At 52.2% G+C, this 14,081-nt stretch overlaps 1 protein-coding gene across 1 annotated transcript in view; it reads left to right on the forward strand.

Annotated features, from left to right (window-relative positions):
• The window catches only part of TTBK1 (tau tubulin kinase 1), a 57,279-nt gene that overhangs the window by 14,724 nt on the left and 28,474 nt on the right, over positions 1–14,081 (forward strand). The window contains exons 6-13 of the mRNA XM_007530428.3: positions 1,961–2,065; positions 2,382–2,447; positions 4,450–4,542; positions 4,631–4,756; positions 6,939–7,093; positions 8,260–8,491; positions 8,731–8,909; positions 12,145–12,706. Of these exons, the coding sequence (XP_007530490.1) occupies positions 1,961–2,065; positions 2,382–2,447; positions 4,450–4,542; positions 4,631–4,756; positions 6,939–7,093; positions 8,260–8,491; positions 8,731–8,909; positions 12,145–12,706 (1,518 nt within the window). The remainder of the gene's footprint in view (positions 1–1,960; positions 2,066–2,381; positions 2,448–4,449; positions 4,543–4,630; positions 4,757–6,938; positions 7,094–8,259; positions 8,492–8,730; positions 8,910–12,144; positions 12,707–14,081) is intronic.

The following is a 14,081-nucleotide window of genomic DNA, read 5'->3' on the forward strand; positions in this document are numbered from 1 at the left end:
GACTGTGTGATCTTAGAGAAGCACCCTAAACTCTCTGACCTTCAGTTTTCTCATCTCTAAAATGAGGAGAGGACCAAGGAGATAGCACATTGGTTCACCCAACAGACTTTCATGCCAGAGGCTCTGAGGTCTTGGATTCAAACCCCAGCACTAACATAAGCAGAGCTGAACAGTTCTGGTCCATAGGAATACAAAATAAAATGAGGAAAGCCACACCTGGCCTGTAGGTGAAAGAATTCAGCCAGTCACACAGATTTTTTTTTGCCGGAGCTTAATGCCCGCATGGCTCCACCACTCCCTGTGCCACTTTTTTTTCTTCCTCTTTCTTTAATATTTTATTCTAATGAGAGAGACAGAGAGGAAAACCACAGCACTGCCCATCTCTGGCTTATGATGGTGCCAAAGATTGAGAACCTGAGACCTTAGAGCCTCAGGAAGGAAAGCCTTTTGCATCATTATGCTGTCTCCCCAGCTTGCTTGTTTCCATTCTTTTTTTCCCCTTTGGATAGGTAATGAGAGAGAGACACAGAGAGATGGAGGGAGAGAGAGAGAAGGAGAGAGACATGCAGCACTGCTCCGCCATTCTTTTTTTTTTTTTTTTTTTTTTGCCCCCAGGGTTATTGCTGGGGCTCGGTGCCTGCACCACAAATCCACTGCTCCTGGAAACCATTTTTTCCCTTTTTGTTGCCCTTGTTGTTCCATTATTGTTGTGGTTATTATTATTGTTGTTGTTGTTGCTATTGTTGGCTAGGACAAAGAGAAATGGAGAGAGGAGGAGAAGACAGAGAGGGGGAGAGAAAGACAGACACCTGCAGACCTGCATCACCGCCTGTGAAGCGACTCCCCTGCAGGTGGGGGGCCAGAGGCTCGAACTGGGATCCTTATGCCGGTCCTTGTGCTTCGCGCTCCACCATTTTTGAAGCTTCCCCCCCTGCATGTGGGGACTGAGGAATTGAACCTGGGGCTTAGCACAGGGTGGTGTATGTGTCTACCAGGTGCACCCCTATGAGGATTATCAATGGGGCTCAGCACCTTCATGGCTCTGCCACTCCCAGCACCACTGGTGTTTCTTTCCCTCCCTCTCTTACTCCCTCCCTCCTCCCCCCTTTCTTTTTTCTCTTCCTCCTCCCCTTCCTTCCTTCCTCCCTTTCCTCTTTATTTCTTTTTTTTCTTATTGTTGTTGTCATTAATGTCATCGTTGTTGGATAGGACAGAGAGAAATGGAGAGAGGAGGGAAAGAAAGATAGACACTGTGATCCGGGAGGTGGTGCAATGGATAAGTACTGAACTCTCAAGCATGAGGTCCCGAGTTCAACCCCCAGTAGCACATGTACCGGTGTGATGTCTGATTCTTTCTCTCCTCCTATCATTCTCATAAATAAATAAATAAAATATTTTACAATAAGAAAGATAGACGCCTGAAGACCTGCTTCACTGCCTGTGAATCGACTCCTCTACAGGTAGGGAGCCAGGGGCTCGAACCGGGATCCTTGCAGTGGTCCTTGCACTTTGTGCCACATGCGTTTAACCCGCTGTGCTACTGCCCGATTCCTTTTTTTTTTTTAAATAATATATACCAGATATATATATATATATATATATATATATACCAGATAGAACCTGGGACCTCATAGACTCAGGCATGAGAGTCTGTTTGCATAACCATTGTGCTATGTACCCCCTGCCTCTCCCTCATTTCTATTCCTTCCTTCCTTCCTTCCTTCTTTCCTTCCTACCTCTCTCCCTCCCTTCCTTCCTTCCTTCCTTCCTTTCCTTCTTTCCTCCTTTCTTTCTGTCTTTCTGTCTTTCTTTCTTTCTTTCTTTCTTTCTTTCTTTCTTTCTTTCTTTCTTCCTTCCTTTCAGGGTTGAGTGCCCCTCACAAAAGAGGTTTGCTGGCCCCTCTGGAGGTGGGCCTGGTGGGATTGGAACCCCATGACTCACCACTGCTCTTTCTCTGCAGTCAAACTTTGCTATGGGTCGACTGCCCTCCACCTACAGAAAGTGCTACATGCTGGACTTTGGGCTGGCCCGGCAGTACACCAACACCACAGGGGATGTTCGGCCTGTGAGTACCACCGCTCCCCAGAGCCCTGGCATCCCAGCTGCTTACCGGCTTTCCCCACAAAGGCCTCAGCAGACCCTCCTCACTTTTTGATCAGCACCCCCACTTCTGGGTCCACCCTTGGTTTGTCCTCCCTCTCCCTGAGCTTGGGCTCTTGGCGGCCACCACACTCCCACTCTGATCTGCCTGCCTGCTCTGTTCAAGGAGGGTTTCAAGCCAATGTTGGGAAGATGGCAGGCAAAGCTGGGTGGGCAAGTGTGAGTTGTGGCCCAGAGCAGGGTCAGCAAGTAAGGTCCCTGGTATGTTCTCTCCTCCGCAGCCTCGGAACGTGGCTGGGTTTCGAGGGACTGTCCGCTATGCGTCGGTCAATGCCCACAAGAACCGGGTGAGTGTCAGTGCCCAATGCCCAGCACCCAGTCATGGGATGGGATATGGGGGCAGCATGAGCACAGGGCACAGGCCAGGAGCAGTGGCTGGTGCTGAAGGAGAAGGCAGGGAGAGAAGCATGGGGCAAGGGCAGGACCTGCACTCCAGAGACCCAGGATTGAAGATGGCTTCACTATGGCTTCCCTTTGACTTCACCTTCTTCCTTGTTTGAGTGATCCTCTTCTCTCTGTTCCCACCACAAGTCTCTGCGAAATGAGAAAGCATACACAGAGTGTATTTTTTTTTTTGGCTTGTTTGTTTGTTTTAAAGTTTGTATTTTATTTTTTTCATCATCAGCATTTTGTTGGGCCTTCATGCCTATGTGATTTTTTTTTTAATTTTTTATTTAAGAAAGGATTAATGAACAAAAACATAAGGTAGGGGGGGTACAACTCCACACAATTCCCACCACCCAATCTCCATAACCCACCCCCTCCCATGATAGCTTTCCCATTCTCTAGCCCTCTGGGAGCATGGACCCAGGGTCGTTGAGGGTTGCAGAAGGTAGAAGGTCTGGCTTCTGTAATTGCTTCCCCGCTGAACATGGGCGTTGACTGGTCGGTCCATACTCCCAGTCTGCCTCTCTCTTTCCCTAGTAAGGTGTGTCTCTGGGGAAGCGGAGCTCCAGGACACATTGGTGGGGTCTTCAATCCAGGGAAGCCTGGCCAGCATCCTGGTGGCATCTGGAACCTGGTGACTGAAAAGAGAGTTAACATACGAAGCCAAACAATTTGTTGAGCAATCATGGATCCCAAGCTTGGAATAGTGGAGAGGAAGTGTTAGGGAGGTACTCACTGCAAACTCTAGTGTACTTCTGCTTTCAGGTCTATATTTTGCAGTAGTTTATGGATACATAAGCTCTCTCTCACAGAAACTGGTGTATATCTAGGTTATGGGAGCCTATGTGATTTCTTAGCTCCTGGAAGGCTGCCTTCATTCCTGCATTCCTTCCTTCCTTCCTCTCCTTTTCCCTTTCTTTTCCTTGTTTCCAGATAGAAGAGAGACAGAGAAGGAGAGACACAATGACACTGCTCCTAAGCTTCCCCTTTGCATGATGCTCCCATGTGGTGACCAGGGGGCTCCATCTGGGGTCCTTGTGCATAGTGAAGTGTGAGTTCTACCAAGTTAGCTATCTCCAGACTCCCAGAGTGAGTTTGTTTTAATAATCACAGGACCTCCTGCCTGTGTGATCCTGTTGCTCCCAGTGCACTCCCCCCCACACACACCATTTTGTTTTTAAATAGAAAGTGACAAAAAGGGAGTCGGGCGGTAGCACAATGGTTAAGTGCATGTTGCACAAAGTGCAAGGACTGGCGTAAGGATCCCGGTTCAAGCCCCCGGCTCCCCACCTGCAGGGGAGTCACTTCACAAGCAGTGAAACAGGTCTGCAGGTGTCTATCTTTCTCTCCCCCTCTCTGGCTCCCCCTCCTCTCTCCATTCTATCCAACAACAGCGACATCAGTAACAACAACAATAATAACTACAACAATGAAAACAACAAGGGCAACAAAAATGGAAAATGAATAAATAAATATAAATATATATTTTTTTAAAAAAGGAAGTGACAAAAAGGGAAAGGGAGAGAGAGAGTAAGAAGGAGGACTGCCCCACCATTCATGAAGCTTGCCTTTGGTGCTGAACGCAGTTCTCCATATAGTGCTAGAGGACCAAACCTAGGTCCTTGCACCTAGCAAAGTGTGTGCTCTACTGAGCACACTGACAGAACCCCATAGACAGAAGTTTTGGCAGCAGGAGTCCATGTATGCTGGAGAGTCAGAAATAGAGCCAGGGCATCAGAGAGACCCTAGCTCCTACCATATGGCCTGATGAGAGTCTTCCTCGCTCGCTAGTGCCCCTTCCTGGTGGCTCAGCCTTCCCCCTCGCCCCCGCACCCACTGCCTAAGGACCTGAGCACTGTAGGTCACCCCTTCCTCTGCCCTTGTGCCTCACCCCCACCCCAGGAGATGGGTCGCCATGATGATCTGTGGTCCCTCTTCTACATGCTGGTAGAGTTTGCAGTGGGCCAGCTACCCTGGAGGAAGATCAAGGACAAGGTGAGCCCTGTGTGACTGGGTCAGAGTAGGGGGTGTGGGGCACTGAGGACAGCCGGGGCTCCATCTCCCCACACCCTCTTGTCCACAGGAGCAGGTAGGGATGATCAAGGAGAAGTATGAGCACCGGATGCTACTGAAGCACATGCCTTCCGAGTTCCACCTCTTCCTGGATCACATCGCCAACCTGGACTACTTCACCAAGCCCGATTACCAGGTGGGAGCCTGCCCCTTTTCTCTCACACACCCCCGGTACCTCTCTCTCTCTGGGGGCACTCCTCCAGCAGCACCCAGCCCACCCAGGCCCCACAGCCCTGCTAGCATCTCCTCTTGATTTTCCAACTGCATGAGATGATGCTGCCCTCTTGTCAGCTGTAAACTAAGAAAAGCAGAGAGCTTTCCCTTAGTTATTCTCAAGTCCTAGCTCATGTAAGCTTCTTCTTTTTTATTTTATTTTCCCTTTTGTTGCCCTTGTTTTTTTAATTCTTGTTGTAGTTATTATTGTTGTTGCTATTGATGTCATCGTTGGATAGGACAGAGTGAAATGGAGAGAGGAGGGGAAGACAGAGGGGGGGAGAGAAAGATAGACACCTGCAGACCTGCTTCACCACCTGTGAAGCGACTCCCCTGCAGGTGGGGAGCCTGGGGCTCGAACCAGGATCTTTACGCCAGTCCTTGCGCTTCGCGCCACATCCTTACGCCAGTCCTTGCGCTTCGCGCCACATGTGCTTAACCCGCTGCGCTACCACCCGACTCCCAGCTCATGTAAGCTTCTAAACAATTCTTTGTGATAATGAATGTTCATCATGTGATCATTCTGGCACTTGAAAGTCAGTGAAGCAAGGTGCTGTTGAGCACTACAGAATCCTGCAGGAGACTTAACTGGGGTGATTGTACCCACTTCATAAATGAGGAAACTGAGGCCTTGTGGCACAGATAGGAGCAGGGTCCTGGGCTCAGGCACCTCTTTCTCTAAATCCTAGCACTCTTCCCATGCTTCCACCACACCCCTTGTAAGACCTTCTGACCCAGATCAGAGCATAAGGGAAGCACTAGCTGTGTTCTGTGCCATGCATAGCAGAGGAGACTCAGTACCAGACACGTGGTGGGCACTCACTCTTCCCTGCTGGGGAAGAGCTACAACAGAAGTAGCACGGTGGGGGCCAGACAGTGGTGCACCTGGTTCAGTGTACATGTTACCATGCACAAGGACCTGAGTTTGAGCCCACATTCTCCACCTACAGGGGAGAAGCTTCATGAGTGGTGAACTGGGTCTGCAGGTGTTTTTCTCTCTCTCACTGTCTCCCCCTCCCCTCTCAATTTCTCAAAAAAAAAAAGAAGAAAAAGAAAAAGATGGCTGCCAGGAGCTGTGGGTTCATCATATGCCAGCACTGAGCCCCAGCAATAACCATGGTGGCAATAAGAATAAAAAAATTAAAAAAGGGAGTTGGGCGGTAGCGCAGCAGGTTAAGCGCATGTGGTGCAAAAGCGCAAGGACTGGCATAAGGATCCCGGTTTGAGCCCCCGGCTCCCCACCTGCAGGGGAGTCGTTTCACAAGTGGTGAAGCAGGTCTACAGGTGTCTGTCTTTCTCTCCTCCTCTCTGTCTTCCTCTCATCTCTCCAATTCTCTCTGTCCTATCCAACAACAACAACATCAATAACCACAACAATGTTAAACAACAAGGCAACAAAAGAGAAAATAAATAAATAAATAAATAAAGAGTAACATGGCCTGGGGGGGCGGATCTCAGATGGTCCACAACCGCCTCCACAAACTAGAGCCCAGGTTGCTGGCGGTGGTGGGGGGGGCTGTACACCCCTAGTTCTAGCTCAGCCTCATGGGGTTCCCCAGGCCACACAGCTGTGAACATGCCCTGATCCAGGCCCTGAGCTGGCCACGGTAAATGTAGAGTCAGCACATAGGCATGAGGACAGTTCAGACCAATGCCCTGTGCCCAAGCATGGGAGGAGGGTGTGGTGGGGAAGTCAGGAGTCCTCAGAGAGGACAAGAGAGGGAGGGGCAGGCATTATGGGCAGAGATATAACCCCAGATGGTGGAGCAGGGCAACTGCCAGGTGTCCTGAGTTGCTGCTGCTTCTGCTGGATGGTGGGAACGATACAGGTTTGAGGCTGGCAGTTGGGGACAGGTCTCTGAGGGTCTGTGTCCAGCCAGAGGGGCTTAAACCAAGATGATGCTCTGCATGCTGGTGTGCATATTGTGTGCATGTTTTCACTGGAAAATCCATCTGCCCTTCTCCTTCCAATGCCCCCTCTTGGCCTAACCTTGCCCTGGGAAGGACCCTCTCTCCTTCCCAAAATACCTGTAGCTACCTGCCCTTCTGGCTAGCCCCCCCCGGGTCACCTCTCTGTCCTCCCACCCCTCCCCTGCCCCCTGCAGTTGATCATGTCCGTGTTTGAGAACAGCATGAAGGAGCGGGGCATTGCTGAGAACGAGGCCTTTGACTGGGAAAAGGCGGGCACTGATGCCCTCCTGTCCACGAGCACCTCTACCCCCCCACAGCAGAACACACGACAGACAGCGGCCATGTTTGGGTGAGCTTGGGGGGCACTGGGCAGGGGTAGGGGGGACAGGTGTCACTTGCTTGGCTCCCAGGAGTTAGTGTTTCCCCCAGTTCCTGTCTGGACACAACCAGCTGTCTACCTTACTCCTGCTATTCAGTGGTGGGGTTCTCAAAATTCAGGCAGTTTCACTATATGCACACCCTCAAGTGTGGGACAGAAGACTTTCTCCTCTTTTTGAATAATTACTTATAGTAACTTACTTTTATTTTTGCCACCAGGGTTGCTGCTAGGTCATTCTCCACCCCACCCCCTTCTTTTTTTTTTTTTTTCCAATTTGATATAAACATAAATGCCAAGGCGAAGGGAGAAGAGGGAGAGAGAGACCTACAGCACTGCTCTACTCTTGAAGCTTTACCCTTGCACTTGAGGACCAGGAGCTTGAACCTGGGTCCTTGGGCATGGTGACATGTGCATTCTATTGAGTGTACCAGTAGCTCCCAGTAAGTTATTCTTACAAGTAAGAGAACCTAAGTAGGAGGGTAGGGAGCTCCAGTTAGTGATGTCTTCACTGCTTGTGTGCATTTATTTAATGGTGACCCCAGCCCCTGCAGAGATCCTGTGGGAATTCAAAGTCAGAGTCTTGCAGCCCTGAGCTCCTACGTGCTATTAGTTAAGCGTGGGATGTTTGTGGCCAATGGGCCAGCAATGTGAGAATAAACATAAAGATGGAGCTGGTCCAGGTGGGGGCTAAAATGAGAAGGGGCTCCCCATCTAACCACAGGATCAAGTGAAGGGGCACAGTGGGCAGAATTCCCAGGATTCATTCAGAGTAGGGGGAGTCAGGAACCTCAGTTGGCAACCAACTCTACAAAGACAGGGCTCCAGTTACCCCAAGGCAATTCCTCTCTGCAAACCCACTCCTGGCCTGAGGGAATCCAGCCAGCCAGTGGCAGTGGGAATCTGGCAGGGTCTGCCAGTGTAGGCACTCTTCACCTGGCCAAGTACAGCCCTGGAGCCCTCTGCCTACCTTCAGATGGACCGGTTCCAGAGGCTTTGCACATCAGGGAAGGTGACAGGCCTAGGGATGCCACTCCCATAGGTGGCAGGGCATCTGCTGAGCCTGTGCTGGTAGCAAGGCCCTTGGGAGGAAGGGGAGTCCCTGCCTGCTTTGCCCATGCTCCTCCCGGCCCCTCCAGGGTGGTCAACGTGACGCCGGTGCCAGGGGACATGCTCCGGGAGAACACAGAGGACGTGCTGCAGGGAGAGCACCTTAGTGACCAGGAGAACGCACCCCCAATCCTGCCTGGGAGGCCCCTCGAGGGGCTTAGCCCAGGCCCTCATCTTGTCCCTCACCCTGGGGGTCCTGAGGCTGAAGTCTGGGAGGAAACAGATGTCAACCGGAATAAACTCCGGATCAACATCGGCAAAGTAACTGCAGCTGGGGAGTGGGGGTGGGGTAGCATGGAGGAATAGGGTGGGTGGAGGGCACCCTTCCTCTCCCCAGCCTGGGCCCCTTCCTCTTCCTTCAGTCTCATGCTTGTTTACCCTGACTTACCCCTGAGGAGGGGTATCTGGACCCTCCTCCTCCTGTACCTCCTGCTATTCCCTCTTCCCCAGGAGAACCCCCCCCAGCCCCCTAGCTGCTCATGAAAGCCCCTCTCCTGCAGACTCCCTGTGTGGTGGAAGAGGAGCAAGGCCGAGGTATGGGGGTTCCCAGCTCCCCAGTGAGGGCCCCTCCAGACTCACCAACAACTCCTGTCCGTTCCCTGCGCTACCGGAGGGTCAACAGCCCTGAGTCCGAGAGGCTGTCCACGGCAGATGGGCGGGTGGAGCTGCATGACAGGAGGTGGGTCAGGGACCTGGGATGGGGTGAGGGTTGTTAGGGAGACTGGTGAAGAGCCTCATGGTCTCCACTGCTTCCACAGGGCTTGTCAGATTCACAGTACAGGGAGGGGGCTCAGGTGGTGCTGAGAGGGTCACGCTTCAGCCTGGGGTCACACTCCCTCAGTCAGTGTCAGTGCAGGGTGAGAGGTGCAGCTCCTGCCACCAAGGAAGTGGGGTAAGGGATAGGAGGGGTGGGGGTCCTCAAGCCCAATGGAGAGGAAGGAGAGTTCATAGGTAGAGCCACTTCTGGACCCGCTTCCCTTGGAGTGAGTTCTGAGGCCACAGAGCTATAGGCTAGGGTACTCAGGCTTGGGGAGAGTCCCCTGGGGGTGTGTCCAGGTGAGCTCAGCTGGGTGGGGAAGAGATGAAGTCTGGGGATCCAGGATGAGGGAGCTGACTGTCAGGGAGGAACTTGGGGATGAGAGGGCAGCTGGCTGACAGGCAGCTGGTGGCTGACAAGATTCTCCCTTGACTTGTGGGAAAGGAGACAGTCACAGGCAGTAGCTGTTCTGTCTGTGTGGGGCTTCACCCCACAGCAGGACTGGGAAAGGACTGTCTCTGCCTCAGGAAAGGGGTCTCTTCTCCTAGGCCCTTCCACCCATCACCTTCAGAGTGCCTCCTCATCCTACCCAAGCCTTGGCCCCACCTTTGACTTATGGTCCCCCCCACTCCACGACAGCACCCCAAATTGCAGCCCACCTCTGAAGTGGAGATAGTACTGTTAAAATGGGATGTGGGGAAGCCTGGGATAGGGGAGAAGGGGGCTGGGCTCTTGGTCTTGAAGCCACCTTAGGTGGCAGGAGTGGGACCTGCCCTCAAGGGAGTCAATCATCTTCCTAGTCACAGAGAGTTCTGGAAATGGGGAAATGGTGGAAGGGAAATTTGAAAAGGATACAAATAGAGAAGAGAATAGGAAATGTCCTGAACAAAACAGTCCTGAAGAGCAAAATAGTTTGGTTCAAATTGTTTCAGGGATGGTGGGGAATGGGAGAGAGCTGAGATGGTTTCTGTGGAGGGGAGGGCTCAGGACCTTGAAGACCTGATGGAAGGTTTGTTTTTGGGAAGGGGGGTGCTTGGTGCTTAGGAGCAGGAGAAAGTATGAGACGGAAGAGAATTTGATTTCCCACCTCCCCCTTTTCTATTAAGCGTCATTCCTCCACCCCCACTTTAGCCCCAGCCTCCTTTTGGCACCCCCCCTCCTCCACACCCACCACAATGAATCACGCTCTGGGGAAAGGAGGTGAGGGAAGCAAGCAAGTCCACACAGGAAAGTGAATGGGAGACCTGTTTCTTTCTTTCTTTCTTTCTTTCTTTCTTTCTTTCTTTCTTTCTTTCTTTCTTTTTTTTTTTTTTTAATTATTTATTTATTTATTCCCTTTTTGTTGCCCTTGTTGTTTTATTGTTGCAGTTATTATTGTTGTGGTCCTCGTTGGATAGGACAGAGAGAAATGGAGAGAGGAGGGGAAGACAGAGAAGAGGAGAGAAAGATAGACACCTGCAGACCTGCTTCACCGCCTGTGAAGCGACTCCCCTGCAGGTGGGGAGCCGGGGTTCGAACCGGGGTTCGAACCGGGATCCTTATGCCGGTCCTTGTGCTTTGCGCCACCTGCGCTTAACCCGCTGCGCTACAGCCCGACTCCCTCTTTCTTTCTTTCTTTCTTTCTTTCTTTCTTTCTTTCTTTCTTTCTTTCTTTCTTTCTCCCTTCCTTCCTTCCTTCCTCCCTCCCTCCCTTTCTTTTCCTTTCCTTTCCTTTCTTTTCTTTCTTTCTTTCTCGCTTCCTTTCCTTTCTTTCCTTTTCCTTTCTTTTCTTTTAAGAATTTCTTTATTCATGAGAAAGACAGGAGGAGAGAGAAAGAACCAGCCATCACTGGTACCTGTGCTGCTGCCGGTATTGAACTCGAGACCTCATGGTTAAGAATCCAATGCATTATCCACTGTGCCACCTCCTGGACCACACGGGGGGGGGGGGTGTTTTTTCTTTATGTTCAGTCTTATTAAGACCATGTTGTGTGGAGTTAGCAGGCCCCATGCAAGTGGGCAGGGGTATGAGATGCCTTGTAATCAGTTTCTCTCTGCACCACCCCAGACCTGATACCGGGATGAGGAGGGCAATGAAGACTGGCCCCTTGCCCAGCTCTGAGAATGAGGGTATGCACATCTCCAGAGGGGCTCAGGCCCTGAAAATAGTAGGACTCTGTCATGAAGAAGAGGACCTACAACTAGGAAAACCCTCACCGTAGGGCTGGCACCTGCCCTCTAGCACCCCAACCCCCAAGAGGAGAAGCTCTGGAAACAGTGCCAGAGACACAGCATAGTTTAACAACAGAAGCGGCATCCCTGGGTAGATGAGTGCCCCAGAGGTGAAAAAGTCAGATGGGACCTTATCCTTGCCTGGCAGAGCTTGTGGAGGCATGCACATGAACAGACACATGCCAAAGAGCTTTAGGAGAACAAACTCACACCCCTCCTTCCCATGCAGAATGGGAGGGTTCCCTGCAGGAGGGGACATCTGGGCTGGGGTCTGACAGCAAATGGACAGGCTCCATGAATAAAAGCATAGAGGTGTGAATTTATAGTCAAGCTGGGGGAAATAAGTGAATCTGAGCTGGGTCTTTCTTGGAGGATGAGGAGGAAACGAGGCTTTAGTCAGGTACCCAGGACTCTGAGTGCCAAGCTAGAGAATATGAACTTGGTCCTCAGAACTAGGAAGTCACTGGAGCTGGTTGAGGGGCAGGAGGGGTGGTAAAGCCAGCCAAGCTGACCTGAGAGCAGTGGGGAGCCTACTTGCACACTCAAGGACCAAGTGGGCATCTTCTCTGGGGAGCAGGAGAGAGTCCCCAGTAGGTGTGAGCCTGGGGCAGAGAAACATAGCATTGTCTTTAGGAAAATTAAGTTTTCTGGGAGTGATCCAGAGGAAAGTGTTCTCTGGGCACAAGAACTGGATTTTATTTTCTACATGCTTATATTCCTGGAGCATGGTAAGCATTCAGAAACATACCTTGAATGGATGAATTAATAAACAAAGAAGTGAGGTCTTGACAAAGAGTGAGGTTAGTGGGTGACGACCCCATAGGTGACTGGGCCTGCTACAGGGTAGGAGAGATGCTGTGCTCAGAGGTTCCAGGTGCCACTTGCTTGGGGTCCTTGAGGATCCAGAGAGGCCAGGCACTGAGTCCCCTTTGGGGTGACTTTGCAGGTCACGCGTGGATCTGCCTGGCTCTCCCTCGCGCCAAGCCTGCTCTTCACAGCCAGCCCAGATGCTGTCGGTGGACACAGGCCACGCTGACCGGCAGGCCAGCGGCCGCATGGACGTGTCAGCCTCTGTGGAGCAGGAGGCCCTGAGCAACGCCTTCCGCTCTGTGCCGCTGGCTGAGGAGGAAGACTTTGACAGCAAGGAGTGGGTCATCATTGACAAAGAGACAGAGCTCAAGGACTTCCCCCCAGGGGCTGAGCCCAGCACATCAGGCACCACAGACGAGGAGCCAGAGGAGCTGAGGCCACTGCCCGAGGAGGGTGAGGAGCAGCGGCGGCTGGGGACAGAGCCCACTGTCCGGCCCCGGGGCCGTGGCATGCACACTTTGGCCGAGGAGGACCTGCGGCAGATGCCAATCCAGCCCCCAGCACCCCAGCTGAGCCAGGCTGAAGGCCGGTCGGAGACATCACAGCCCCCCACTCTAGGCAGCCCTTCCCATTCGCCCCTGCACTCGGGCCCTCGACCTCGACGGAGAGAGTCAGATCCCACAGGCCCGCAGAGACAGGTAAGCCTGGGCTTATACCTCACCCCTACCCCTGATGCCCACAGACCTGGCCTATCAGCCTGGAGTGCTCCCCAGATACTCCTGGGGAGCTTCCAAATGGCTATTGGGCTGAGGTGGAGGGAGGCAAATTTAAGCATCCACAAAATTTGCTGGGGGGTTGGGGAAAACGAGCAGGGTTACCTCCAAATGCTTTCCAAATTCTGAGTTAAGTCTTGCATTATGGGTGGTGTCAGCAGGTGAGGCTTCAGCAGAGTCAAAAGGGACATGACTTGATTACTAAGGTGTTTTTGAGTGCTCCCTCGGGTGACTGTGTGGAAAATGGATTGAAGAGGCATGAAACCCACAACAGAAGAGAGGCCTGATGGCCTTCAAGGGGGTAGGGGAGGAGGCTGTGGACATGGGGCAAGGTGAAAGGTGTTGGGGAGAGGATTGAAAGGTTTCAGGGGATCAGAGTGCTGTCACTTGGTAGCTCTAAAGGGGGCTTGAATTCAGATTTAGACACAGTGATTTATGATGCCACAGGCAGGGACCAGGGCCTAGAAGGCTGAGCTTGACTTGAAGATGTTTGGGGGTCTTGGAAACCACAGGACTGGGTGGTGTTACCCAGAAGGAGGGCCAAGGCTGAGGACAGAGTTGGAGCACACTCACATTTGGCGGAGATAAGAAGGAACCCTTATAAAGACTGAAGAAGGGGAGCCAGAGTATGAGGAGACCTCCCTAGAGAGATGGGGAGGAGTGACTGAGGAGGACCAGGCAGTGGTGGGGAGGGGCAGAGAGGACAGTTCCTGTGGTCAGGGCAGAGGCCGTGTGGGAGGTGAAGTAGGGCCCATACGAATAGCCAGCCAGTGGTGGGGAGAGCCAGAGTCAGAGCAGGAGGGACCCCAGATAGAGGTCAGGGAGTGGAGGGTGTTGGAGACCCCAGTCAGGCAGAAGAGGTGCCTTCTCATATGGGAGAATTGAGAAGCATGACCAGAAGGGTAGAAAAGGGCCGATGGTGGCCAGATGGTGACTGCTAGGCTGAGTGTTTGCAGCGTGCCTCATGGTACTTTGTCTATTTCCTTTTGAGAACAAAGTCAGAAGGCCAGTGGCCTGTGCGGGTTTTTCTATGTGGGAAATGGGCTGACCTCTTACCCAGGAAGTGAATGCCAACACTTGCTCTGGGATCTGAATGGGGTCTATATCCTGTCAGAGAATCTGGGTAGAGCCCAGAAGGTGGTGCTGGAAGATTCAGGGACTGTGCCGCATGCATTCCACTTAATTGTCCTGTGTTGAGGTGGGGCTGTACCCCATGGCTCTGGGGCATCCCAAGATAATGGGCAGGGCTAGTACTGCTGCTCACTATGACCGGAAAGCCAGCCTGGAAGCAGCCAGGGTG

The sequence above is a fragment of the Erinaceus europaeus genome, chromosome 4, assembly GCF_950295315.1.
Source record: "Erinaceus europaeus chromosome 4, mEriEur2.1, whole genome shotgun sequence".
NCBI lineage: Eukaryota > Metazoa > Chordata > Mammalia > Eulipotyphla > Erinaceidae > Erinaceus > Erinaceus europaeus.